Source organism: the organism of the source record quoted next, unplaced genomic scaffold (genome assembly GCF_019419815.1).
Source record: "Pyrus x bretschneideri cultivar Hongxiangsu unplaced genomic scaffold, Pyrus_bretschneideri_v1 Contig30, whole genome shotgun sequence".
Classification (NCBI taxonomy): domain Eukaryota; kingdom Viridiplantae; phylum Streptophyta; class Magnoliopsida; order Rosales; family Rosaceae; genus Pyrus; species Pyrus x bretschneideri.
The window spans coordinates 559,360-583,066 of NW_025999613.1; the positions used below are offsets into that span (position 1 = coordinate 559,360).

The 23,707-nt window shown below is 36.3% G+C and overlaps 2 protein-coding genes and 1 long non-coding RNA gene across 4 annotated transcripts; all 3 read left to right on the forward strand.

The window, feature by feature from the left end:
* Positions 1-1,328: 1,328 nt before the first annotated feature.
* On the forward strand, positions 1,329-9,910 carry LOC125479921 (probable leucine-rich repeat receptor-like protein kinase At1g35710). Of its 2 annotated transcripts, XM_048590084.1 has the most exons (4): positions 1,329-1,849; positions 1,937-5,071; positions 6,638-7,509; positions 9,194-9,910. In XM_048590084.1, exons 1-3 carry the CDS (start codon positions 1,555-1,557, stop codon positions 7,036-7,038), a joined length of 3,831 nt encoding a protein of 1,276 aa, XP_048446041.1. In that variant the 5' UTR covers positions 1,329-1,554; the 3' UTR covers positions 7,039-7,509; positions 9,194-9,910. The 2 variants fall into 2 exon arrangements, with proteins under 2 accessions (XP_048446041.1, XP_048446040.1); XM_048590083.1 differs by having other exon boundaries at positions 1,336-5,071.
* LOC125479926 (probable leucine-rich repeat receptor-like protein kinase At1g35710) lies at positions 9,286-17,646 on the forward strand. Its single transcript, XM_048590090.1, has 2 exons — positions 9,286-9,472; positions 17,051-17,646. The coding sequence occupies exons 1-2, from the start codon at positions 9,286-9,288 to the stop codon at positions 17,644-17,646; spliced, it is 783 nt and encodes a 260-aa protein (XP_048446047.1).
* A 3,473-nt stretch (positions 17,647-21,119) lies between these two features.
* On the forward strand, positions 21,120-23,089 carry LOC125479959. Its single transcript, XR_007260384.1, has 2 exons — positions 21,120-22,056; positions 22,182-23,089. It is a non-coding gene; the product is annotated as an uncharacterized LOC125479959 (long non-coding RNA).
* The last annotated feature ends 618 nt before the right edge of the window (positions 23,090-23,707 follow it).

The window sequence follows — 23,707 nt, forward strand, 5'->3', positions numbered from 1 at the left end:
GACGTCGGGCCCCTAAGGGGTGGATTGTTAGATCCCACATCGCCCAGGGAAGCGGATCCTTTATGCCTTATATATACATGCCCACCTTCATACAGCACGAGGCCTTTTGGGAGTTCACTAGCTTCGGATTCCATCGGACCTCCGAAGTTAAGCGAGTTCAGGCGAGAGCATTCCCAGGATGAGTGACCCACTAGGAAATTCTCGCGTGAGTTCCCAGAAACAAAACCGTGAGGGTATGGTTGGGGCCCTAAGCCGACAATATCGTGCTACGGCGGAGTCGAGCCCAGGATGTGGTGGAGCCGGGATCGGGATGTGACAATAGAACTATTTGAAGTTTCAAAGTTTTAATCCTTATCTTTATAAAAATGTAATTATTGTTCCATGACTTCCATGTTTCAAGGGGCAGGTTTATAGGAATTTAAATATTTTTAAGTTAAAATGTTCACAAAACTTAATCAAGATAATTTACATAAATTTTACTTTTAAAAAAAGTAACCGACAAAAAATTAAGCCAAAATCATTCTTTAATAATCTCGACCTAAAATTTTTAGCCAAAACTATTGGAGGATAAAAATTATTTTTGAGTTAAAACCTAAATTTTTAGCCAAAACTATTGTTGTATTATTATTTTTTTTTTTCAAAACTGCTTATATTGTGTTGTGAGAATAAATAATTGTGAAAAGAGTAGGTAAGTGTAATGGTAAATTATAGTGCTAAAAGTGCTTTTAGAAGAAAAAAAATGATGGGATAGGATTGTCAATATGAAAGTTTCATTAATTACTTGCGTCCCTTGGAAGAAAAAATGCTTTTTTGAGAAGCATGTGTAGATTTGCTTCTCTCTTTAGCTGTTTTAGACCTATGATTTGGGGGGAAAAAAATAATAAAAAAACTTTTTTTTATTTACCAAACAAAATTAAGGCCCCAACATTTTAAAGAAAGTTGCTTTTAAAAATTTTAAGCAACCCTAACCTAGCCATAATTAAGTTTTCAAAATTATTATTGCTCGTAAAAGTTGAACACAATACCTTTTATTGATAAATAAAAAGATAAATATCACTACACATTACGTGTTACAACTGATTCTTAATAATCTTTAGATGTTGCTCCAAAGAGATAAAACATAAAGTCCACTAGCATTTCCCAAATTTTGTTTTATTTGATAAGTGAACTTATGACACGAAACAGAATAACTTTAATGAGAAGAAGAAAAAATAGAAATAAATGAGATGTGAACAAGAGGGCAGGGCTGAGATAGGGATATTTGAGAAGAAAGATTGACAATTACACACATTTGGGACTAAGTACATTGTATATTATAGGAAAGAACCGTTAGAAGGAGAGGGGTAGGCCCCATACAATTACACGCATTTGGGACAAAGACTTTGACTTATCTTGTGCGTACAAAACATTTTCCAAGTCCTGTATCTTTTTTCTCTCCCACCCCCTCTTTCGGTACGGGTTGAATTGAATTAATTACAATAGCTCATGGATGCCATTATAAATAAGCCCTAGGAGTAGAGTCTAATATGTACACAAAATTAAACGCTAGCGGCCATGACATCTTTAGATTTTCATAAACTCTGCCTTTTGGCTTATTGCCTTGTCTTATTCGTACAACTTCTTTCACCGCCAAGTTGCTTTGCTTTTGTTTCTGCTACTTCTACCATGGAAGCAGAAGCGCTTCTCAAATGGAAAGCCACCTTTCAAAACCATACCCGCCTGCAAAATCTGACATCGTGGGCTTACCTACCTGCTCATGCAAAAGCAGCCCCATGCTTCTGGATTGGTATTTCATGCAATGTTGTTGGGAGTGTCAGTGTGATAAACCTTACCAATTTTGGGATACAAGGTACGCTACATGAGTTTTCCTTCTTATCTTTCCCCAATCTTCAATACCTCAATCTTAGCTACAATAATCTCTTTGATGTCATTCCAGCTAAAATCAGTTCCCTCTCCAAACTCATCTCCCTTGATCTTTCTAACAATTGGCTCAGTGGTTCAATCCCAACATCCTTAGGTCAGCTCACAAACCTTTCCACTCTCAATCTCGGTAGTAATAATCTTTCTGGCACTATTCCTAAAGAGATAGGGAATTTGAAATCTCTTGTGGACCTAGGATTGTCTTATAACCAGCTCATCGGTTCAATCCCAACGTCTCTAGGTCAGCTCACAAACCTTTCCACTCTCTATCTCGGTATGAATAATCTTTCTGGCACTATTCCTAAAGAGATAGGGAATTTGAAATCTCTTGTGGACCTAGAATTGTCTTATAACCAGCTCATCGGTTCAATCCCAACGTCTCTAGGTCAGCTCACAAACCTTTCCACTCTCTATCTCCATCGTAATAATCTTTCTGGCACTATTCCTAAAGAGATAGGGAATTTGAAATCTCTTGTGGACTTAGAATTGTCTTATAACCAGCTCATCGGTTCAATCCCAACATCTCTAGGTCAGCTCACAAACCTTTCCACTCTCTATCTCAATAATAATAATCTTTCTAGCACTATTCTTAAAGAGATAGGGAATTTGAAATCTCTTGTGGACCTAGGATTGTCTGAGAATCAGCTCAATGGTTCAATCCCAACATCCCTAGGTCAGCTCACAAACCTTTCCACTCTCTATCTAGATAGTAATAATCTTTCTGGCACCATTCCTAAAGAGATAGGGAATTTGAAATCTATTGTGGGCCTAGAATTGGCTAAGAATCAGCTCAACGGTTCAATCCCAACATCCCTAGGTCAGCTTACAAACCTTTCCACTCTCATGCTCCATCATAATAATCTTTCTGGCACTATTCCTAAAGAGATAGGGAATTTGAAATCTCTTGTGGACCTAGGATTGTCTTATAACCAGCTCATCGGTTCAATCCCAACGTCTTTAGGTCAGCTCACAAACCTTTCCACTCTCTCTCTCGGTATGAATAATCTTTCTGGCACTATTCCTAAAGAGATAGGGAATTTGAAATCTCTTGTGGACCTAGAATTGTCTTTTAACCAGCTCATCGGTTCAATCCCAACGTCTCTAGGTCAGCTCACAAACCTTTCCACTCTCTATCTCCATCGTAATAATCTTTCTGGCACTATTCCTAAAGAGATAGGGAATTTGAAATCTCTTGTGGACCTAGAATTGTCTTATAACCAGCTCATCGGTTCAATCCCAACATCTCTAGGTCAGCTCACAAACCTTTCCACTCTCTATCTCAATAATAATAATCTTTCTGGCACTATTCTTAAAGAGATAGGGAATTTGAAATCTCTTGTGGACCTAGGATTGTCTGAGAATCAGCTCAATGGTTCAATCCCAACATCCCTAGGTCAGCTCACAAACCTTTCCACTCTCTATCTCGGTAGTAATAATCTTTCTGGCACTATTCCTAAAGAGATAGGGAATTTGAAATCTCTTATGTCCTTACAATTGTATGAGAATCAGCTCAGCGGTTCAATGCCCCAAAATATTTGCTGTAGTGGACAACTCCAAAACCTTTCAGTGATAAATAACCATTTGACAGGTCCAATCCCCAAAAGCTTGAAAACATGCAAGAGCTTAGTTAGAGTTCGTCTTGAAGGGAACCAATTCACAGGCAATATATCAAAAGACTTTGGTGTTTATCCAAATCTTAATTTCATAGGTATGAGTCACAATAAGTTTTATGGTGAAATTTCACAAAAATGGGGACAGTGCGCAAAATTAGAAACCTTACTAATTGCAGGAAACAACCTCACTGGCAGCATACCTCCCGAGATTGTCAATGCTGACAAAATCCATAAACTCGACCTCTCTTTAAATCACTTAGTTGGGGCCATTCCGAAGGAGTTCGGGAGAATGACTTCTTTGCAGAAGTTGATGCTGAATGAAAATCAACTTTCAGGCTGTATACCTTCGGAATTTGGATCACTCGTTGATCTTGAATATCTCGACTTGTCCTCAAACAAATTCAATGGGTCAATTGCGAGCACATTCGGCAACTTTCTCAAAGTGTACCATCTGAATTTGAGCAACAATCAATTTTCCCAAGGAATTCCATTGAAGTTCGAAAAGTTAGTTCAGTTGAACGACCTTGATTTAAGTCACAACTCACTTGAAGGTAGTATACCCGCTGAAATTAGCAATATGGAGAGTCTACAGACGCTCAATCTTTCTCACAACAATCTTTCGGGTTTCATACCATCAAGTTTTGAAGGCATGCATGGCTTGTCATATGTGGATATATCTTACAATGAATTGGAAGGTCCCCTTCCCAACAACAGAGCCTTTCGACAAGCTTCGCCAGAAGCTTTACAAGGAAACAAAGGACTGTGCGGCAACGTTGAAGTTTTGCAATCTTGCACAATTGGCCCAAGAAAGGAACGCAAATGGGTATTTGGAATCACATTCTCTCTTGTAGCAGCAATTTTACTTATTTTTGCTTTCTTTACAATTAAATTCGTAGTGCAAAGAAAGAAGAAAAGTCTAGAAAAAGAAGAAAAAAACTTGGATGAAGGAATATCGTTTTCAGTTTTAAATTTTGATGGAAAGTCAATGTATGAGGAAATCATAAGGGCGACAAAAAATTTTGATTCCACATATCGCATCGCGAGTGGAGCACAAGGAAGTGTCTACAAAGCAAATTTGTCAAGTGACAACGTAGTGGCTGTGAAAAAAATACATCAATTGTGGGATGGTGAGAAGAATTTGGAGACGGCATTCTTGAATGAAATAAGGGCACTAACAGAGATAAGACACCGGAATATTGTGAAGCTTTATGGTTTCTGTTCACACCATCGACACTCGCTCTTGGTGTACGAGTTTGTTGAAAGAGGTAGCTTGGCCACAATTTTGAGCAAAGATGAAGAAGCTAAAGAAGTTGGGTGGAGAAAAAGGGTTAATATTGTTGACGGTGTAGCTCATGCCTTGGCATACATGCACCACGATTGCTTGCCACCAATTGTGCACCGGGACATATCAACTAAGAATATTTTGTTGGATTCTAAATATGAGGCCTCTGTTTCAGACTTTGGCACTGCTAAGTTTTTGAATCCAGGCTCAACAACTTGGACTGCCGTTGCAGGCACATATGGGTATGTCGCACCAGGTAATATGTTTTTTTTTCCTTTTAAGCTTATTAATTGAGTGTTGATTATGATTAATTTTTTGGCAAAATTTATTTCTTTTCGTTAGGATGGATTAAACAGACCATGTTACATGCTTTGATTTTGAAAGAACATTCATCTAACGTATAAGCCATAGTTGGGTTTATTTTATGCTCTTATAAGTCAGCACCCTCTTTCCTTATAGCTAAAACATAAAATAAAAAAAAAAGTAAAAAATAATAGTAATAAAAAAATGGAAAAAAAGAAAACCAATTATAAACATGCGAACTATAGTAACATCTAATTTAATAAGTAATACCAATCGAGATGTTAATGAATTACTAAAAACTATCTAATTAAAACAACTTGTAGTAAACATGGAAACTGCAATAAGAAAACAAATACCATGTAAGATTTACCTCTTTTGCCAAAAAGCCAATCTCTAATACATAACAATGCTTGAACGGTTTCAGGCAATAAACAACTACGATATTGATCGAGCACTCTAGCACCAATACTAAATACTGATTTTGAGGTGACAGTAGAAACAAGAATTGTTAATACATCACAACTACGATAGTTATGGTTTCTCTCAAGTCTTTCTTCATCAAGATATTTACGTAATTCATATTTTGTACTTAAAATTGAGCCCCGTTTGTAACGTTTATCGAATATCAAGAATAAACATATCGAAGAGAGCCCATGTCTTGTATTCCTCTGATCATATACCAACAATAAGCATTAATTTTACCTCAAAAGTTTAGTTTGACCCAAGGTCTGATTCATTGGATTTGAATGATGACAAGATACTTCTACATGAAGTTGAAAGGCAATATGAAAATTTTATTATGATGCATCTATGAGCAACTTTTAGCAAGCTAATAGTCCGCACTAATAAGAAATCCCTAAAACCACCACACTAATAAAAATTCTCAAATTTTGAAGAAAAATCCCCACACTAACAAAAAATCTCAAAAACCCAATATTCAACTATAGTTGAAAATCGAAATTAAGCCAAAACGAAACCTTCATTACCCAAATTAAGCTAATAGTCCAGTAACCCAACAAGAAAGACAAAGTAAAATCACCTCTAGATGACTGTCATTGATTCAACGCAGAGAGAGCGCGAGCTGCTTCATATTGTTCTAAATTGAGAGAGAGAGAGAGTGAGAAATCGTTCGAGGACGGAGGGCCGAATGCCGAAGTGAGAGATCGTGAGAGGGGAGGGGGCGCAGTGGCAGAGTAAGATTGTGAGGAAGCAGAGTGAGAGAAGAGGGCAGAGTTGGTGGAGCAAGAGAGAGATTGCAGACTGTATCTCTTAGATAGGATTTCAAAAATTACAAAACTAACCCTCTTTAATGGGTGATTTATGATTACGGGTTTTTTGGGATTACTCGAGACCAACTATTTTAATCGAGCTTGTTAAGTCTTTCCCCATTAATTAAAATTTTGCGAGCAAATTGAGTCGGGTTAGTTTGTTCAAAATTTTCGCTCTTTATCTTCAGTTTAGTTATTATAATATATGCAAACTAATAGTCCCAATATTGCTATGGTCTTATTATAAGCAGAACTTGCATATACCATGGAAGTGAACGAAAAATGCGATGTTTATAGTTTTGGAGTGGTTGCTATGGAAACAATCATGGGAAGGCATCCTGGTGATTTTTTCTCATCATTCTTATCAGTGTCTTCTTCGTCCACGTCGTCATCAGCATCAACATTACCATCCCAACAAATGTCAGTTGTGGATGTTCTGGACCAACGCATTTTGCCTCCAACGCATCAAGAAGCAGGGGAAGTACTTTCTCTTATGAAGATTGCGTTTTCATGTTTGAATCCCAGTCCGCATTCTCGCCCTACAATGAGACAAGTTACTCAACTCATCTCAACTCAGAAGTTGCATTTGTCGAAGCCAATACGTATGATAACTTGTGGTGAATTGCTTGCTTTAGATCCTTTGACGGCCTGAGAAGCAGAGAGTGCTTGTTTTCGATAAATAAATTTCGAGTCTTCCTTTCAGAAGAAAGATTCTTCGTAGATGTTTCTGTATTGCAATTTATTTTTATGCACTAGTTTGCTTGGGCTCTAGTCACTTTATGCAGAACACTTAATGTTTTTTCAGTTAAAACTGTGTTTACGCTTGTGAGGAAGAAATAGAAGTTAATAAAACAAAGAATTGGTTTTCATGCACAGGGATAATGACTGGCTGAGAATGCAATGGGTACACTTATATTACTATTTCTATTTATGTATACGGACAAACGTAAAGTCATAGACAAAAGCAACCGAGAAGCAGACCAAAAGCAATCGGGTTCTGGCCTAAATAGCCTGCGATAGGTCTTCACATGAACTCCTTGTGGCAAGGCAGGCTTATCACTCTCTATACAAGAAATCCCTCGAGGAGGATGTTGGGCATCACACAACTGGGGACTGCTGCAAGGTAAAGTTGCTAGAGTATAACTTTTTCAACATATTATATTATATAGGGTAAATTATAGGGTTCTTTAGAAAAAGACCCTTGAAACTCCTACTTTTCAATAAAAAGCCCACCAAATATTAAACATCCAAATAAAACTCAAATTTCAAATAGAGTACCATGTAGACAAATATGTAACCAATTATTATTACATATTTACAACTTATGTCACAAAACCCTGATTATGTCAATAAATATTATTACTCACCCTAATTATGATTAGCAATTAACCCCATATGGAAATTTTACCTTTCTTGTATGATAAATATTAGGAACATATATATATATATATATATATATATATTAATTTAGCCATGTTCATAAATAATTATGGGCAAATTTTTCATATGGAAAAAAAAAATCCTTTGTACAATCAGTTATTTTGCATCAAATAATAATATTTTTTGATAAAAACAACAAAGAACCAATTAATATTCTTTTATGTTGTAGGGAATTATTTTACCTAGATTATTACATACATTACGCATTTTTTTATTTGTTATCATATGTGCTTGTTAAAAATAATTTATCTATATTTATATGTCAAACATAAGTAAATTAATTTTGAATCAAATAATAGTGGTTCCATTATGTTGGTAAAGTTAAATAGTGCCTAAATTATTTCGTAAAAATTAAACCAAGACAAATTATCTCCATTAAAATAAAACAATAGATATTCGACAAAAATAAAAATAAAAATAAAAAAGTAGATACATTATTTTCTTATAAGATTAAACAATAGGTAAACTATATTGTAGGTACATTATGTTTATAATATTAAAAAAGAAATTGAAAACCATAAACAAAATGTAGTAGATATATTATTTTTTAATCAAATTTCCTTTAATTGTAGGTGAATTATGTTCATGCATTATTATATATATTGGGCACATTTTACAACTAATATATATGTGCAAAAATTTACCTATATTATTATATAAAATATAGATAAATTTATTTTGAATCAAATAATATTTTTTATTTTATAAGTAAGTTATTTTGCATGTATCAGGCCCGGCCTTGGCCCAATGCTAACAAGGCTACTGTCCAGGATCCAAAATTGCTGAGGGCACCAAATTTTATTTTTAGACATACAAGTATATTAAAAATTAAAAAAAAAAAAAAAATGCAACAGTGCCCGCCGTCCTGCGTCTTCGAATCTTCACCATCGACGCTTCCAAGTTCCAAGCCTTTCTCTTCGTCTTCATAAGTTCTTCGCGACCACACTACAGGCTAAGGCTGCACGGTCCACCCACACCCAGATCCAACGGTCCACACAGACCTGCCTGCCTCCACCACCACCTGACCACCGTCGCCCATCGGATGATCGCCGATCTAATGCCGATGATATTAAATCCCGACTCCATAGGCCAACCCAACCGCGCAGCCGTGGCGAAGCGAGTTTCAAATGCATCCGCATTGAGTCAGGGTGTCAAGTCGGTCTTTCGGTTCGTTCGATTCGCCGAGATCGAAACCCTCTTTCGTTGTCTTCATCATCGCTTTTATCATTTTCAAAGATCTTGTAAGTTCCCCATTCCTTTTTTCTCATATTTCTTCTGATTTCTTTGCTTAGATTCCTAAGTATGGTTTTGGTTAATTATGTAATTTTAATTTTCTGGAAACTGATTATGTTCATATAATTATACAGATTCTTCAAATTTGTTGACTCGTGCTGATTGAGTTGGGCAAAACTTTTCTAGGCATTTGATGTGATGATAATTAAAGAACCGACGCTGGCTGATGATCATATGGATGCTATGGAAGAATAGGAACGACGCTGTCTGGAATGGGGCTCGGGTGCCGCAGGAGCTGGTGGTCAGAACAGAGGGTTGGTTGCAGGAGTACCAGAAGTGGCATAAATCTGGTACGGAAAAATCCATTAATCCCCCGCAGATATGGCGGAGAGCTGAAGTTGACTGGGTCAAGTGTTATTCTCTTATTTTGATACAATGATATATCTATACTAGGGTTTTTATTCCAAGAACAGACATTTATTTTATTTTATTTTATTTTATTTTATTTTTTTATTTTTTATAATACCTTTTATTTATAAATAAAGACATAAACATCACTACACAACTTACAACTGATTCTTTAGATTATTTGATAAATTTGAACCTAAAAATAAATGAGAAATGAAGAAGAGGGCTTGAGATAGTGATATTTGAGAAGAAGAAAGATTGACAATTCCACACATTTGGGACAACCGTTCGAATGAGTGGAAGAGGATCCTCTCCGGGTTCACTTTGTGGGGGATCTTAGAGATCTCCACATCCTAGCCGTTCATCGCACATCGTGCTGTCAATTTTCTTCATGTACTATTTGTGTTTAATTTTAAATAAAAAAAAAGTCAAATGATTTCTAACCGCACGATGCATGATGAATAGCTAAGATGTGAAGATCACTAGAATTCTCACAATTTGGATCCAACTGGGATTCAAATCCAAAAGGAGTGGGGTGGACTCCATAAAACAAAGTGGTGCATTGTACTAACTGGCGACAATTAAAGACTTTTAACTTAGAATGAGTAAATTTATGGAAGACTCCATCAAGAGACACTGAGTCATGAAGATGTCATTTTCTTGTGGAAAACAAAATATTTTGTCATAGTCATATGAAATAAAGGAGAATAATAAAAATAAAACTGGAAGTTTCAATTAAGATCATCAAGCTCTTATTCTTTGAAGAAAAAAATTGAAATAAATTGCCAAATTGCATTTATGGCCCTTGACTATGAATTCTTAATTTCTCAGTTTAATTATTTATGAATTTTCATTCAAGTTGAGTATCATTCTGTATGCTTATGAGCTTGATTTTAATCTTGGTGATTGGCCACCACTTTGGTTTGAGTTGATTGTATTTGATGCGAGTTAACACAGATGCCATGTTATTAATTCGGCTTTACCATCTTGCAAATGGTACCATGAATTCCTTGATGTAGATGCCATGCACTAGGTTTCATGCGGTCTCTTAAGTAGTTCCCAAGTTGTTAAGGAACTCGTGTGTGTTTAGTAATCTAGATGCTATAGATTGTTAGCACAAATGAGCATACATAGTAATCTAGATGCCGTGGATACTATATGAATTAGAGGAACTAGACCATCAATTTGGATGATTACTCATTAATAATTGGAATTGAGTTGGATTGGTTATGGTGAATCAGATGCTCTAGTGTTTTTTACAATTGAATTATAATTTGTTTACTTTGTCGTTGTCATCACTTAGCTAAGTTCATTTCATTTTATTTACAATTACAATTTCAAAATTCTTATAATCATCGATTTTTCTATTCCAATCCAAGTGCAATGCAAATTAAGTTAGATAATTAGAATTATTTCAATCTTAGTTGGAACGATTGTACTTGCCTACTATACTACTTAATGATTCGTACACTTGCGAGCATTAAAATTTAGATTTAATTTGGTTGATTTCGTTTAATCTAATTTTGGCAACACTCCACATTCAAATATTTCAATATTGAACGTATCCAAATTTTGCCACGTGGAAAATCAATGCAGAAGGAAAGGGAGGGTGGGGTACTAATAATTGAAATGGTGTGTGATGAGAATATTCTTGCCTATTACTGAAGTCTGGAAAAGAAATTGCAGTATGCATATTGCATTTGGAATGCGCCCTCAATTTCGAGCTAATTACATATGTGCCATTGGTTTTTTCGTTTCATTTACAGGACTGCCACTGTTGGGTTTATGGAATTAGGTTGGATTACAATTATCTGAGCCCAATGAAAGTATTGGTCCAGTGGAAGACTTCATTGTGAGGAGTGCATTATGTAATCGAGAAAGTCAGAATGTATAATTTATCTGTGTTGGCCTTTCACTTAGAATTACTCACCTATGTCTCACTTAGAATTATAATAGGCTTCTTCTGGTAGGATTGGCATGTGGGTTCGTTGTTGTTGTTTAACTTTTATATCTTTCAAAAATAATGTTTCATTTACTTTTCAATCCCGCAGCAGCGTGCGGGTAGTGGGACTCTAAGTTATAACATATGCTTCTCTTACACGTGTTGGTTTATGATTGATCATAGTTTGTTAGACGATTTTAGAGTATTCCTTGAAGCTTGTGAATGTGATCCTCAACAGCTCTAATTTAGGAGAAATTATATTATCAAGACATAAAAATTCACACATACCTGGTGCCCTTGATTCCCAGATCCACACATACCCAACTCTATGGTCATAGCCTTTCTCTTTTTGGCTCTAGTCCAATTTCGGATAGAAGAACTTCTTCTAATTTAGGTAACTTAATTTCAGCACCTTCACAATAAAATCTGCACAGTGGTGACTTTGCTTGATAACGTTATTCTCTTATTTTGATACAACGATATATCAATACTAAGGATTTTATTACAAGAACAAACATTTTTTTATTTACCAAACACAATTAAGGACTCAACTTTTTCAAGAAGCTATTTTTTTTTTTAAATTAAGCAACCCGAAACTGGCCATAATTAAGTTTTCAAAAATATTAATGCTCATAGAAGTTGAACATAATACCTTTTATTTATAAATAAAGAGATAAACATCACTACACAGTATGTGTTACAACTTACAACTGATTCTTAATAATCTTTAGATGATTGCCCCAGAGAGATAAAACGTATAGTTCACCAACATTATTACAACTTACAACTGATTATTTAGATTATTTGATAAATTTGAACAAAAAAATAAATGAGAAATGAAGAAGAGGGGTTGAGATAGTGATATTTAAGAAGAAGGATTGACAATTACACACATTTGGGACAACTGTTAGAATGAGTGGAAGAGGATCCTCTCCGGGTTCACTTTGTGGGGGATCTTAGAGATCCCCACATCCCAATCGTTCATCGTACAGCGTGCCGTCAATTTTCGTCAGGTACTATTTTTGTTTAATTTTAAATAAAAAAAGTCAAATGATTTCTGACCACACGATGCATGATGAATAGCTAAGATGTGAAGATCACTACAATTTCCACAATTTGGATCCGAATGCGATTCAAATCCAGAAGGAGTGGGGTGGGCTCCATAAAACAAAATGGTGCAGTGTACTAGCTGGCGACAATTAAAGACTTTTGACTTGGAATGAGTAAATTTATGGAAGACTCCAGAGGAAAAATTATTAATTGGAAAAACTTTTTCGTGGTCTGAGAGACACCGAGTCATGAAGATGTCATTTTCTTGTGGAAAATAAAATATTTTGTCACAGTCATATGAAATAAAGGAGAATACTAAATGTAAAACTGGAAGTATCAATTAAGATCATCAAGCTCTTATTCTTTGAAGGAAAAAAATGGAAAAAAATTGCCAACTTGCATTTATGGCCCTTGACTTGGACTTTGGCCAGATTGCCAAATTGCCAAACTACATTGATAGAAGACTCTAATGTCGACTTTTTTTTTTTTTTAGGGAGTCGACGGGATTCGAACCCACACTGTGGTGCAAGGGCAACATTCCTCTCCACCAATGTGGTAGAGGGCCACTTGCTACTCTAAAATCGACTTGGACTTTGGCCAAAATGCCAAATTGCATTTATATAAAAGACTCCAAAGTCATCCAAGTTGCCAAATTGCATTTGTGGAACTCCGAGGACCATGTACAATGATTGGTTTAAAACTCAAATTTTGAGTTTCAAAATGTTAAAACTTGCTTTGGGCCAAATTCTCACCTCCCCTCCCAAAAAAATGAACCAAGGATAGTGGTGGCCCGAGCTCCAACGCGTGAAAGTGCCTACAAAGTGCCCAGCTGTAGCTAAGCAACACATCAGAAGCATCTCATGCGACAAGTCATCAACTCTTGGTCCCAAACAACTACCCACTAGCATAACTGGTCTTTTAGTGATCCAACGATTACAAACGATGGGCAATTGGTTGATCCAAAAGTCCATATTTAAATTTTTTGAAATCAAATTTATAATTAAATTAAATCAAACGGCTGAATTCTGATATTAAATTAACTGTAAAAAAAAGGTCTAACGGCCCAAAATTAAATTGAACGGCTAAAACATTTAAAAGAAATTATTTAAATCAAAATTCACCCAAAAACTCTATAAATACATGTATTTGTTCAAACATCCACCCAAAATTCACTTTCCTCAAACAATTCTTCCATTTTTTTTTCTACCGACTTCCAAAATTTTCAAGATGACAAAAGATCATATTAGAAGGAGGACCCCTACAAGATGACATTCGATTTTGATGTAATGAGGGAGGACCCCAACAAATACACTTCAAATAGGAAGAAATTATTCCGCGACAAACAAGTGGAAATTATAAGAAGGAATGCTGTAAGGAATATCTTTAGTAATTGTTGTAATTCTTATGTAGTATTTTACTTATCGTTTATTAATCTTTATTTAGCGTTTTAATTATGTTTGTATTATTAATTATTGTAAGATTGAAGCATACTATATAGATGACACATCTTGACTTGAAATATCCACTAGAACTTCGAATCGAGCTGTGCTGGCTGACACCTAGAAGGTGACGAAGCCATAAAGTGTAGTAATGTGGAAAATGTAAATAAATTTAAACGTAAAAGTGCCTAAAGACAAGAGTGCGCTGGTGAGCGGGATTGAACCCATTTCACACGTGACGTCAGAGCATAGGAATTGTACATTAAATAGGATGAGGGTTATACCATTGAAGATAACCATAAACTGAGATTTTCCAGAGTCCTCATTTAAACATAAACACAACTACTAAACCTAGAGGGGCGAAAAATAGAAGGGTGAGTGGGTACAAAAATAAAGGTTTATAAAATCCATTTATTTTCTCGAACATACTAACCCCTCGCTGTAAAACATGTATGGTTTCCAAAATATCATACTACGTATAAGTATGAAAATCAAATGATGCCAAATGTAAGTCCAAAGGTACGCCACAACAAATATTCTCAACAACAGTATAGATATGATTATGCGCCATAATCTATACTAACATGTTAGTTGGAGTCACCTAATGTGACCTGTACGACTGGACCTATTCTTATCCATCTAGGCTAACACACAAGTCAGAGTCACCTAATGTGACATGTACGACAGGGCTATGTGTAATAATATACGTTATAGTGTTACAATCACATGAAGATTAACCTTGGCCCGGGGCAAGCACTAACACTGGTGCAGCAATGATGAGCAAACTATATGTAAGCATGCCATAATAATTCAACCATTCAATTCATCACATAACCTTACCTGGACTTACCTACGTGTCCCGCATTCAAATTAACATTTCAAACCATTCACTTTAATTACATGCCGGTAATATGCATATGGGTATGCCATGATGCAATATAAAACTCAACCAGATTATAGCATAAAAAAAAAAAAAATCATGGCATAAATGCATAAAACCATTTAAAAACATTTATGGAAACTATAAAGTAAATACGTAATATACAAAAACAAAATGCCCACCTTCATTTAGCATGAGGCCTTTTGGGAACTCACTAGCTTCGGGTTCCATCGAAACTCCGAAGTTAAGCGAATTCGGGCGAGAGCAATCCTAAGATGGGTGACCCACTGGGAACTTCTCGTCTGAGTTCCCATAAACAAAACCATGAGGGCGTGGTCGAAGCCTAAAACGGACAATATCGTGCTACGGCAGAGCTAGTTTAGGATGTGATAGAATGGTATCAGAGCCACTCTGCTGTGTGGTGCGAGTGTCCCTACGAGGACGTCGGGCCTCTAAAGGGGTGGATTATAACATCCCACATTGACTAATGGAGATAGGATGATGTGCCTTATATGTACATGCCCACCTCCATATAATACAAGGCCATCGGAACTCCGAAGTTAAGCGAGTTCAAGCGAGAGCATGCCCATGATGGGTGACCCACTGGGAAGTTCTCGCGTGAGTTCTCAGAAACAAAACCGTGAGGGCGTGTTGGGGGCCTAAAAAGGGCAATGCCGTGCTACGGTGGAGTCGAGCCCGGGATGTGACGATTTGGTATCAGAGTCAATCTCTGGCTGGAAGTGTGCTGACGAGGACATCGGGCCCCTCAGGGGGTGGATTGTTAGATCCCACATCGCCCAGGGGAGCGGATCCTCTATGCCTTATATACATATGCCCACCTTCATACAGCACAGGGGCCTTTTGGGAGTTCACTAGCTTCGGATTCCATCGGACGTCTGAAGTTAAGCGAGTTCAGGCGAGAGCATTCCCAGGATGGGTGACCCACTGGGACATTCTCGTGTTAGTTCCCAGAAACAAAACCTTGAGGGCATGGTTGGGGCCCAAAGCGGACAATATCGTGCTACGGCGGAGTCAAGCCCAGGATGTGGTAGAGCCCAAATCGGGATGTGACAATAGAACTATTTCAAGTTTCAAAGTTTTAATCCTTATCTTTATAAAAATGTAATTATAGTTCCATGAATTCCATGTTTCAAGGGGCAGGTTTATAAGAATTGAAATATTTTTAAGTTAAAATGTTCACAAAACTAAATCAAGATAATTTACATAAATTTTACTTTTAAAAAAATTAAGCTAAAATAATTCTTTAATAATCTCGACCTAAAATTTTTAGCCAAAACTATTGGAGGATAAAAATTATTTTTGAGTTAAAACCTAAATTTTTTTATACGACACAATCATGGAGGTAGATTTGAGGCTAGTTTGGGGTTGTTGTATTATTTTTTTTTTCAAAGCTGCTTATACTGTATTGTGAGAATAAATAGTTGTGAAAAGAGCAGGTAAGTGTAATGGTAAATTATAGTGCTAAAAGTTCTTTTAGAAGAAACAAAATGATGAGATAGGATTGTCAATATGAAAGTTTCATTAATTGGTATTGTTCACTTGCGTCCCTTGGAAAAAAAAAAATGCTTTTTTGAGAAGCATGTGTAGAGTTGCTTCTGTTTTTAGCTGTTTTAGACCTACGATTTGGGGGGGGAAAATAATAAAAAAACTTTTTTTTATTTACCAAACACAACTAAGGACCCAACATTTTAAAGAAAGTTGCTTTTAAAAATTTTAAGCAACCCTAACCTAGCCATAATTAAGTTTTGAAAATTATTAATGCTCGTAAAAGTTTAACACAATACCTTTTATTAATAAATAAAAAGATAAATATCACTACACATTACGTGTTACAACTGATTCTTAATAATCTTTAGATGATTGCTCCAAAGAGATAAAACATAAAGTCCACTATCATTTCCCAAATTTTGTTTTATTTGATAAGTGAACTTATGACACCAAACGGAATAACTTGAATGAGAAGAAAAAAAATAGAAATAAATGAGATGTGAACAAGAGGGCAGGGTTGAGATAGGGATATTTGAGAAGAAAGATTGACAATTACACACAGTTGGGACTAAGTACATTGTATATTATAGGAAATAACCATTAGAAGGAGAGGGGTGGGCCCCATACAATTACACGCATTTGCGACAAAGACTTTGACTTATCTTGTACGTACAAAACATTTTGCAAGTCCTGTATCTTTCTTCTCTCCCACCCCCTCTTTCAGTACGGGTTGAATTGAATTAATTACAATAGCTCATTCCAGCTCAGATCAGTTCCCTCTCCAAACTCATCTCCCTTGATCTTTCTAACAATTGGCTCAGCGGTTCAATCCCAACATCCCTAGGTCAGCTTACAAACCTTTCCACTCTCTATCTCTTCCGTAATAATCTTTCTGGCACTATTCCTAAAGAGATAGAGAATTTGAAATATCTTGTGGACCTAGAATTGTCTAATAACCAGCTCATCGGTTCAATCCCAACATCTCTAGGTCAGCTCACAAACCTTTCCACTCTTTATCTCAGTAGTAATAATCTTTCTGGCACTATTCCTAAAGAGATAGGGAATTTGAAATCTCTTGTGGATCTAAAATTGTCTTATAACCAGCTCATCGGTTCAATCCCAACATCCCTAGGTCAGCTCACAAACCTTTCCACTCTCTATCTCTATAGTAATAATCTTTCTGGCACTACTCCTAAAGAGATAGGGAATTTGAAATCTCTTGTGCACCTAGCATTGTTTGAGAATCAGCTCAGCGGTTCAATCCCAACATCCCTAGGTCAGCTCACAAACCTTTCCACTCTCTACCTCAATCATAATAATCTTTTTAGCACTACTCCTAAAGAGATAGGGAATTTGTAATCCCTTGTGCACCTAGCATTGTCAGAGAATCAGCTCAGTGGTTCAATCCCAACATCCCTAGGTCAACTCACAAACCTTTCCACTCTCTACCTCTATCATAATAATCTTTCTGGCACTATTCCTAAAAAGTTAGGGAATTTGAAATCTCTTGTGGTCTTACAATTATATGAGAATCAGCTCAACGGTTCAATGCCCCAAAATATTTGCTGTAGTGGACAACTCCAAAACCTTTCAATGATGAATAACCATTTGACAGGTCCAATCCCCAAAAGCTTGAAAACATGCAAGAGCTTAGTTAGAGTTCATCTTGAAGGGAACCAATTCACAGGCAATATATCAAAAGACTTTGGTGTTTATCCAAATCTTGATTTCATAGATACGAGTCACAATAAGTTTTATGGTGAAATTTCACAAAAATGGGGACAATGTGCCAAATTAGAAACCTTACTAATTGCGGGAAACAACCTTACTGGTAGTATACCTCCCAAGATTGTCAATGCTGACAAAATGGAAAAAAAAATAATAATAAAAAAATGGAAAAAAAAAACCAATTATAAACATGCGAACTATAGTAACATCTAATTTAATAAGTAATACCAATCGAGATGTTAATGAATTACTAAAAACTATCTAATTAAAACAACATGTAGTAAACATGGAAACTGCGGTAAGAAAACAAATACCATGTAAGATTTACCTCTTTTGCCAAAAAGCCAATCTCTAATACATAACAATGCTTGAACGGTTTCAGGCAATAAACAACTACGATATTGATCGATCACTCTAGCACCAATACTAAATACTAATTCTGAGGTGACAATAGAAACAAGAATTGTTAATACATCACAACTACGATATTTATGGTTTCTCTCAAGTCTTTCTTCATCAAGATATTTACGTAATTCATATTTTGTACTTAAAATTGAGCCCCTTTTGTAACGTTTATCGAATATCAAGAATAAACATATCAAAGAGAGCCCATATCTTGTATTCCTCCGATCGTATACCAACATACAATATAGATGCATACAAAAAGTACAAAAACACCAACAATAAGCATTAATTTGACCTCAAAAGTTTAGTTTGACCCAAGGTCTGATTCATTGGATTTGAATGATGACAAGGTACTTCTACATGAAGTTGAAAGGCAATATGAAAATTTTATTATGATGCATCAATGAGCAACTATTAGCAAGCTAATAGTCCGCACTAATAAGAAATCCCTAAAACCACCACACTAACAAAATTCTCAAATTTTGAAGAAAAATCCCCACACTAACAAGAAATCCCTAAAACCCAATATTCAACTATAGTTGAAAATCGAAATTAAGCCAAAACGAACCTTCATTACCCAAATTAAGCTAATAGTTTAGTAACCCAACAAGAAAGACAAAGTAAAATCACCTCTAGATGACTGTCATTGATTCAACGCGGAGAGAGCGCGAGCTGCTTCATATTGTTCTAAATTGAGAGAGAGAGAGAGAGAGAGAGAGAGAGAGAGAGAGAGAGAGAGAGAGAGAGAGTGATAAATCGTTAGAGGACGGAAGGCCGAATGCCCAAGTGAGAGATCGTGAGAGGGGAGGGGGCGGAGTGGCAGAGTAAGATTGTGAGAAAGCAGAGTGAGAAAAGAGGGCAGAGTCGGCGGAGCAAGAGAGAGATTGCAGACTGTATCTCTTTGATAGGAATTTGAAAATTACAAAACTAACCCTCTTTAATGGGTGATTTATGATTACGGGTTTTTTGGGATTACTCGAGACCAACTATTTTAATCGAGCTTGTTAAGTCTTTCCCCATTAATTAAAATTTTGCGAGCAAATTGAGTCGGGTTAGTTTGTTCAAAATTTTCGCTCTTTATCTTCGGTTTAGTTATTATAATATATACAAACTAATAGTCCCAATATTGCTATGGTGTTATTATGAGCAGAACTTGCATATACCATGGAAGTGAACGAAAAATGCAATGTTTATAGTTTTGGAGTGGCTGCTATGGAAACAATCATGGGAAGGCATCCTAGTGATTTTTTCTCATCATTCTTATCAGTGTCTTCTTCGTCCACGTCGTCATTAGCATCAACATTACCATCCCATCAAATGTCAGTTGTGGATGTTTTGGACCAACGCATTTTGCCTCCAACGCATCAAGAAGTAGGGGAAGTATTCTCTCTTATGAAGATTGCATTTTCATGTTTGAATCCCGGTCTGCATTCTCGCCCTACAATGAGACAAGTTACTCAACTCATCTCAACTCAGAAGTTGCATTTGTCGAAGCCAATACGTATGATAACTTGTGGTGAATTGCTTGCTTTAGATCCTTTGACGGCCTGAGCAGCAGAGAGTGTTTGTTTCTGATAAATAAATTTCGAGTCTTCCTTTCAGAAGAAAGATTCTTCGTAGATGTTTTTGTATTGTAATTTATTTTTATGCACTGGTTTGCTGGGGCTCTAGTCACTTTATGCAGAACGCTTAATGTTTTTTAATTAAAATTGTGTTTACGCCTGTGAGGAAGAAATAGAAGTTAATAAAACAAAGAATTTGTTTCATGCACAGGGACAATGACTGGCTGAAAATGCAATGGCCACACTTATATTAGTATTTCTATTTATGTATAGGGACAAACGTAAAGTTATAGACAAAAGCAACCAAGAAGTAGACCAAAAGCAATCGGGTTCTGGACGAAATAGCCTGCGATAGGTCTTCACATGAACTCCTTGTGGCAAGGCAGGCTTATCACTCTCTCTACAAGAAATCCCTCGAGGAGGATGTTGGGCATCACACAATTGGGGACTGCCACAACGTAAAGTTGCTAGAGTATAACTTTTTCAATATATTATATTATATAGGGTAAATTTAGGGTTCTTTAGAAAAAAACCCTTGAAACTTCTATTTTTTAATAAAAACCCCACCTATTATTAAACATCCAAATAAAACTGTAATTTCAAATAGAATACCATGTAGACAAATATGTGACCAATTACTATCACATATTTACAACTTATGCCACAAACCCTAATTATGTCAATAAATATTATTACTCACCCTAATTATGATTAGCAATTAACCCCATATGGAAATTTTACCTTTCTTGTATGATAAATATTAGGAACATATATATATATATATTAATTTAGCCATGTTCATAAATAATTATGGGCAAATTTTTCAAATGGAAAAAAAAAATCCTTTGTACAATCAGTTATTTTGCATCAAATAATAATATTTTTTGAGAAAAACAACAAAGAACCAATTAAGATTCTTTTATGTTGTAGTGAATTATTTTACCTAGATTATTACATACATTACGCATTTTTTATTTGTTATCATATATGCTTGTTAAAAATAATTTATCAATATTTATATGTCAAATATAAGTAAGTTAATTTTGAATCAAATAGCATTTATTTTCTAGGTAAATTAAAATGGTAGTTCCATTATTTTGGTAAAGTCAAATAGTGCCTAAATTATTTCGTAAAAATTAAACTCTCCATTAAAATAAAACAATAGATATTCGAAAAAAATAAAAATAAAAATAAAACAGTAGATACGTTATTTTCTTATAAAATTAAACAATAGGTAAACTATATTGTAGTACATTATGTTTACAATATTAAAAAAGAAATTGAAATTCATAAACAAAAAGTAGTAGATATATTATTTGCATGATTAGACCCAAGTTCTTTGCATGGTTTTCCACAACACAAAAACGACACGAATACGAGAAATATGATACGAATGTCAGGTCTAGTTTAGACCTAAGTTCTTTGCATGGTTTTCCACAACATAAAAGCTGATAATTCAATTGTTGAAAGATGTCAAGAAAGGCAATGAAAGGATCAAATGGATGGACAGAGAACCTTATGCATACTGGAAAGGGAACCCTTTTGTTGCCGATACGAGGAAAGACTTAGCTCAAAAACACTTGACTGGAATGCTCGCCTATTCATCCAGTACCATTAAAGATAAAAACTAATTTCATTTAAACAAATGGCATATGTTATCAACAACATTAACTTTTGATTGAAACAGTGCCCGCCGTCCAGCGTCTTCGAATCTTCGGTCTCTCCGTCTTCCAAGTTCCAAGCCTTTCTCTTCGTCTTCTTAAGTTCTTCGCGACCAGACTACAGGCTAAGGCTGCACCGTCCACCCACACCAGATCCAACGGTTCACACAGACCTGCCTGCCTCCACCACCACCTGACCACCATCGCCCATCGGATGATCGCCGATCTAATGCCGATGATATTAAATCCCGACTCCAAAGCCCAACCCAAATGCGCAGCCGTGGCGAAGCGAGTTTCAAATGCATCCGCATTGACTCACGGTGTCAAGTCGGTCTTTCGGTTCGTTCGATTCGCCGAGATCGAATTCCTCTTTCGTTGTCTTCATCATCGCTTTTATCATTTTCAAAGATCTCGTAAATTCCCCATTCCTTTTTTCTCATATTTCTTCTGATTCTATGCTTAGATTCCTAAGTATGGTTTTGGTTAATTATGTAATTTTAATTTTCTAGAAATTGATTATGTTCATATAATTATACAGATTCTTCAAATTTGTTGACTCGTGCTGATTGAGTTGGGCAAAACTTTTCTAGGCATTTGATGTGATGATAATTAAAGAACCGACGCTGGCTGATGATCATATGGATGCTATGGAAGAATAGGAACGACGCTGTCTGGAATGGGGCTCGGGTGCCGCAGGAGCTGGTGGTCAGAACAGAGGGTTGGTTGCAGGAGTACCAGAAGTGGCATAAAACTGGAACGGAAAAATCCATTAATCCCCCGCAGATATGGCGGAGAGCTGAAGTTGACTGGGTCAAGTGTAGTTTCGACGGAGCGTGGATCCAGCAGGGTTCGAGGGGAGGCTTTGGTGCTGTTATGCGAGATCATGGGGGAGTTTTCATTGCTGCAGCTGCGAGTTAGATTGGTTGGACATGTTCCGCGTTCCATGCTGAACTTTTTCCTGCTCGTCAGGCTGTGTTGCTGGCCCAAACGTTTTGCCCTGTTGGTAAAAGGATGATTTCTGAAGGTGACTTTAGCCTGGTTTTGGCTGCCATGAAGGATCAGGAGGAGGATTGTTCACTTTTGGGGCCTATCATTAATGATCCGCGTTTTTTCCTCAGTCGTTGGTGAACTATGTGCAACGGGGAGGTAACTCGGCTGCGCACAGGTTTGCTCGAGTGTAGGGTGTGAATAAAACAATCATTAGATTTGTTAGAGCTTCCCTGGCTTGGAACCCGTCGGCCTCTCGCACCTCTGCCTATGTCCTTCTATATTGCTTTGCCATTTAGCATATCTTATCGCACTTACTTTTGTCCCCTTTTCACTATAGTTGCTCGTGACAAACTAATGAAAACAACAATAAATCTTCATGGACAAATTGTAGAGAAAGACAACGGGCACACAAAAGAAACACAAGAGCATGAAATAAAAATGTTAATTTGACTTCAATTCTTTTGCTCTTATTTTTTCCTCTAATAATAGTACAAGTTTAATTTCTTTTTCTTTTTAGTACAAAATGTTAATGTGGATGATAGAAGTTGATTACATGGGTAATGAGAGGATAAGTAATGGGAAACTGCTAAATCCTTGTGTTAATGTATGTGTGTTTGTTCCTTTATTTTTTACTTGGATAAGAGGATTTGGATAATAATTTAGATATAAGAGTTATTTACAGGTAGAAGGGGCATAATATGGCCTCCTAATTTAGTATTTTGCTAAAAAGATTTAATTAATAAGAATACACCAAACAAGGCAGCTCTTCATAATCAACAAATTTATATTAAGTCTTTTTTTAAAGGGGGCGGGTACTAGCGGTTCGAGGCGGGTACGGGGCGGGTCCATAGTATTTTATATACAAAACAGGGCAGGTCCAATATTTTGAAGACACAGCCCCCGATTCGGGGCCGATCCGAATCGTATCCAATAAAGTGTCGTCTCACATACACACACTCAAATCTCTCACACACACACACACACATCACATCACTTTCTCAAAGACTCTTCCAGACTCGAACTGAAACTCATCTCCTTAGTCCTCCCTCTCAATCTCTCTCTCCCAGAGTCCAG